The sequence below is a fragment of the Marmota marmota genome, unplaced genomic scaffold, assembly GCF_001458135.2.
Source record: "Marmota marmota marmota unplaced genomic scaffold, marMar, whole genome shotgun sequence".
NCBI classification, from domain to species: domain Eukaryota; kingdom Metazoa; phylum Chordata; class Mammalia; order Rodentia; family Sciuridae; genus Marmota; species Marmota marmota.
Window position 1 is genome coordinate 4,038,429 of NW_026000294.1, and position 5,458 is coordinate 4,043,886.

At 35.8% G+C, this 5,458-nt stretch overlaps 2 protein-coding genes across 2 annotated transcripts in view; one reads left to right on the plus strand and one right to left on the minus strand.

Moving 5' to 3' along the window:
- The window catches only part of Ophn1 (oligophrenin 1), a 350,877-nt gene that overhangs the window by 36,977 nt on the left and 308,442 nt on the right, over nucleotides 1-5,458 (plus strand). The gene's annotated exons all lie outside the window — the stretch shown is intronic.
- LOC125614431 (40S ribosomal protein S28-like) lies at nucleotides 4,087-4,463 on the minus strand. Its single transcript, XM_048797201.1, has one exon. The coding sequence runs from the start codon at nucleotides 4,454-4,456 to the stop codon at nucleotides 4,100-4,102; it is 357 nt and encodes a 118-aa protein (XP_048653158.1). The 5' UTR covers nucleotides 4,457-4,463; the 3' UTR covers nucleotides 4,087-4,099.

Here is a 5,458-nt window from a genome sequence, read left to right on the forward strand (position 1 = left end):
AAAAAAAAAAAAAAAGGCCAAATGGTCTCTCTGTTATGTGGATGCTGAGTCATAATAGGCAGGTGGGCAGTGAGGTGTGGACGAGATTCACTGAATTGGACAGGAGGAATTGGAGGAAGGAAAGGGGACATGGAAATGGGAAAGACAGTAGAATGAATTGGACATAACTTTCCTATGTTCATATATGAATATATGATCATTGTAACTCCACAAAATGTACGACCACAAGAACGGGAAATTATTCTACTGTTATGTATAACTAAAAAGAACAAGTAAAAAATACATTTCCATCACTCTAGAACTGGTTAAACAATTTCTTTTCATCTGTAAAATGAAACACTAAGAAGCTATTAAGAAGAATGAGGCAGATCAATATTTACTGATATGGAGAAATTTCTAAGACATGAAAGGAATGTTTAGAAGAGTATTACATGATACCACTGTTTAATAATATGTATGCCTTGTATTGTTTTACTATTGCTACTCTCACAAATTACTACAAATTGAGTGGATTAAAAGAAAAAAATTTCTTTCAGTTCTGGTTGTCAGAAATGTAAAAATCATTTTTAGTGCACTAAAGTCAAGGTGTCAACAGCATTAGGGTTTTATTATTTTTTTTATTTATTGTGAAGGGTCTTGCACATGCTAGGCAAATGTTCTACCAAGGAGCCACACTCCCAGTCTAGGTTCTTTATGGAGGCTCTGAAAGGACAATCTATTTCCTTTTTTTGTGGTGGGGGGTATGGGGTGGTTGAACCCAAGGTGCTTAACCACTGAGCCACATCCCAACCCCTTTTTATTATTATTATTATTATTTTTTAATTTTGAAACAGGATCTCAATAGATTGCTTTCAGTCTTGCTAAGTTGCTGAGCAGGCTTTGAACCTGTAATCAGCAGGCTTTGAACCTGTAATCGTCCTACTTCAGCCTCTGGAGCCACTGGGGTTACAGGCATGTGCCACCACACCCTGCTATTTTGCTTTTTAAAAATAGCTACATATAGCTACATATAGCTACATATAGCTGCTGCTGCAGATGATAAGTTTTCAAGTGCTTTAAATACATTATATCATTTCAATCCTTACAAAAACCTCATCTGTGAATATTATTATTTTGTTTGCCTCCTTTACACCATAAGTGGCAAAACCCCAAATCTACTAGACTCCAGATCCAATACTGTTTGCCACCATATTCAACAACCTGCTTAAAAACTGGAATGTTCTGCATATAATGATTTTGATAGTTTGCTTTTTTTTTACTAGGTCACAAATTTGGTCATCTCCCCCATGTTGTTACAAATTTTATTCATTCATTCTATATAACATAATTTATAGGGTCACAGTCTCCTTACTAAAAATTTTAGATTACAGTATTTCCACTGTAATCTTAATTAAATTTGTTTACATTTTTATATGGAAAATTTCAAATATACTCCAAAGTAGAAGAGTATGAAGATCCCCATGTATTCATATCCAGTTTCAACAATTACTTACACATGGCCAAGCTGTTTTATGGATATCCCTCACCCAGTTACTTTGAAGCAAATTCTGAGATATCATATCCTTTTATCTGTAAGTACTTTCTCATTCAAATTTTTTTTGCAGTGCTGGGGATCAAAATGGGGCCTTGTACATGCTGGGCAAGTGCTGTATCACTGAGATACATCCCCACCCCTAAACACAATTTTCATAATATTGGAGTGTAGGAATAGTATCGTCGTGGATTACTAATTCAGGTCATTGTAGAAATGAGTATTCAGAGACAACTTGGAAAATGAGTAGATGACCTCACTTGGGCTTGGAAAAACACAGATGAGCGTCCATGGTCAAGAGGGGAAAATAAGCACGGGTTTTCAGTCTAGGCTGAACAGTGCAATTACCTCGGGTGCTTTAAAAATACTGATGCTTGTATCACTCCCAGAGATTCTGATGTAATTGGTGTGGGATGGGTGCCTGGGCACTGAGATTTCTTTTTTTTTTATTGTAGTAAAATATACATAAAACAAAGTTTATCATTTAACCATACTTAAGTGTACAATCTAGCAGCATTAAATATATTCACAAAGTCATACAACCATCACCACTATATATTTTCAGTACTTTTTCATTATCTCAAACAGAAACTCTACTAATTAAATAACAACTCCTCATTTCTCCCTTCCTGTAGACCTTGGCAACTACCATTCTAATTTTCTTTCTTTCTTTTTTTTGGTTGGGGGGGGTACTGGGATTGAACTCAGGGGCACTTGGGCACTGAGCCACATCCCCAGCTCTATTTTGTACTTTATTTAGAGACAGGGTCTCACTGAGTTGCTTAGCATCTCGCAGTTGCTGAGGCTGGCTTTGAACTCGTGATCCTCCTGCCTCAGCTTCCCAAGCTGCTGGGATTTCAGGTGTGTGCCACTGACCTCTCTTTTCTCTCTATGAATGTGCCTATTCTAGATATGTGATATAAGTATAGTCATAATATTTGTCATTTTGTGTCAAGCATATTTTATTTAGAATAATATTGTCAACATTCATCTATGTTGTAGCATTTGTCATAATTTTATTCTTTTTTATTGTTGAACAACATCCCATTTCATATATTACTGCATTTTGTATATCTATTTATCTGTCAATGGATATTTGGGTTGTTTCCATCTCTTCGATATTGTGAGTAATGCTGCTATGAGTGTCAGTGTAGAATTATCTGTTTGAGTCTTTGCTTTCACTTATTTTGGTATAAACACAGAGGTGGGTTTGGTGGATCACATGGTAATTCTATGTTTATCTTTTTTGAGGAATTGCCACACTATTCTACAGTGGCTACATCATTTTATATTTCCACCAGGAAGCAGAAGGGTTCTAATTTCTCCATATCTTTGCCAGCACATTTTTTAAAAAAATAAAAGTAACCCTAATGGTTGTGAATCTCATTGTGGTTTTCTTTTCTTTTCTCCCCCTACTGGAAATTGAACCCAAGGGCGTTTAACTACTGAGCCACATCCCCAGTCCCTATTTTTATTTTTATTTAGAGACAGGATCTTGCTAAGTTCTTAAGGCCTCACTAACTTGCTGAGGCTGGCTTTGAAATTGCAGTCCTCCTGCCTCAGCCTCCTGATTTGCTAGGATTACAGACATACACCACAGTGCCTGGCACATTGTGGTTTTTATTTGAATTTCCCAAATAGTTAATTATGTTGAGAATGTTTTCAGGTGCTTGCTTTATTTCTATACCTTTTTTTTTTTTTTTAGAAATGTTTAAGACTTTTGCTCATTTAAAAAAAAAATTTTGAGTTATACGAGTTATTCATATATTCTAGATATAAATCCCTCATCAGATGATTTGCAAATATTTTCACTTATTCTGTAAGTTGCCTTTTCAATGCCTTGATAGTGATCTTTTATGTACAAACATTTTTAAGTTTGATGAAATTCACTTTATTATTTATTTTCTATTGTTGCTTGTGCTTTTGGTGTCACATCCACGAAATCATTGTAAAATCCAATGCCATAAAGAATTTTCCCCATGTTTTATAGTTGGATCTTAATGAGTAGCTCAGTGATAGAGCACCTGTGTAGCTTGTGAGATATTATGGGTTCAGTCCTCAGAACCAAAAATTTTATGATTTTAGCTCTTTTGCTTAGGACTTTGATACTTTTTCTTTTTGTAGTGTTGGGGATTGAATCCAGGGCTTCAAGCATGTTAGGCAGGGGCTCTACCACTGAGTTCTACTAACAGCCCCCTTTAATCAATTTTGAGTTAATTTTTGGTATATAGTAAGGTTCCAATTCATTTTTTTTTGTGCATGGATATCCAGTTTTCCCAGAACCCGTTGTTGAAAAGACTGTCCTTTCCCCATTAAATGGTCTTGGCATCCTTCTTGAAATTCTATTAACAATATCCTCAAGGCTTTATTTCTGGATTCTATATTTTATTCCATTGGTCTATACGTCTGTCATCATGTCAGTACCACACTTTTTTGATTACTAGTAGTCTTTTAGTAAGTTTTGAAATCAGGAAGTGTGAATGTTCCAATTTTGTTAATTTCTTCAAGATTTTTTTTTTTTTTGCATATTCAGGGTCTCTTGAGATTCCATATGATTTTTTTTTTTTTTTACAACACAAACTCTTTATTTAACAAATGCAAATCATCCTTTGGGCCAAGTAGTACAGATTCAGGACCCAGCAGCAAGTTCAGCGCAGCCTCCGATAAAGTTAGCACATTGCCCTCATGGACGGGGCCTTTCACATTGAGGATGATGGAGTGGCTTGTGTCGTCCATAAATTCCTCGCACACCTGCGTGCACTGTCCCTGCGAGCTGGCCCTGCCCAGCACCTTGGTGACCCTGACCAGCTTGATGGGCTGCACATGGCTTGTGTCCTTGATGGCAGTGCTGCGGCTGTCCATGGAGAGAGATTCCATATGAATTTTAGGATGAATTTTTCCATTTCTGCAAAATACTATTAGCATTTCTTAATTTTTTGGTAATATTGGGGATTGAACCCAGGGTCTTGTACATGATAGGCAGGCAGGCACTCTACCACTGAGCTACATCCCTAGCCCTGTTTTTTAAATTTTATTTTGAGATAGGTCCTTGCTAAGTTGCAGAGGCTGGCCTCAAACTTCTGATCCTCCTGCCTCAACCTACTGAGTAGCTGGGACATAGGCATACACTACTGTGTCCATTGCTATTGGGATTTTGGTAAGGCTTACATAGAATCTATAGATTGCTTTGGGTGCTGTCATCTTAAAAATAGTAATTTTCCAGCCATGAACATGCCATATTTTTCCTTTTTTTTTTTTGGTGTCTTTTTAAATTTCTTTTAGCAATGTTTTGTGCTTTTCTTTGTACATGTCTTTTGCCTCTTTGTTAAATTTACTCAAAATATTTTATTCTTTTTGATTTGTAAGGGAAATTGTTTTCTTAACTACCTTTTTTGGTTTGCTAATTAATGTATAGAAATGCAACTGGTTTTTGAATGTAGATTTTAATTTCCTATAATTTTTCTGAATTTGTTTATTAGCTTTAACATTTTCTTCTGTGGAGTGTTCTAAATAAAAGATTATGTCATCTGTGAACAGATGATGTTACTACTTTTTTTCCTGTTTGGGTGCTTTTTATTTCTTTTTATTCCCTAATTGCTCTGAATAGAACTTTAATAATCCAAAGTTCAAAGGTTTCTGATTAAAGGTGGTAAAAGTAGGCTGGGTGTGGTGGCACACACCTGTAATCCCAGTAGCTCCGGAAGCTGAGGCAGGAGGATTGCAAGTCCCTTTCAGCAATTTGGCCCCAGGTAACTTAGCCAGACCCTGTGTCTAAATAAAAAAATTAAAAAATGGCTGGGGATTTGACTCAGTGGTTAAGTTCCTATGTGTTTAAACTCTGGTACCAAAATAAAATTAAATTTTAATTTAAAAAGAAAACACAAAAAACAAATACCCCCCCCCAAAAAAAAAAAAAAAAAAAAAAAA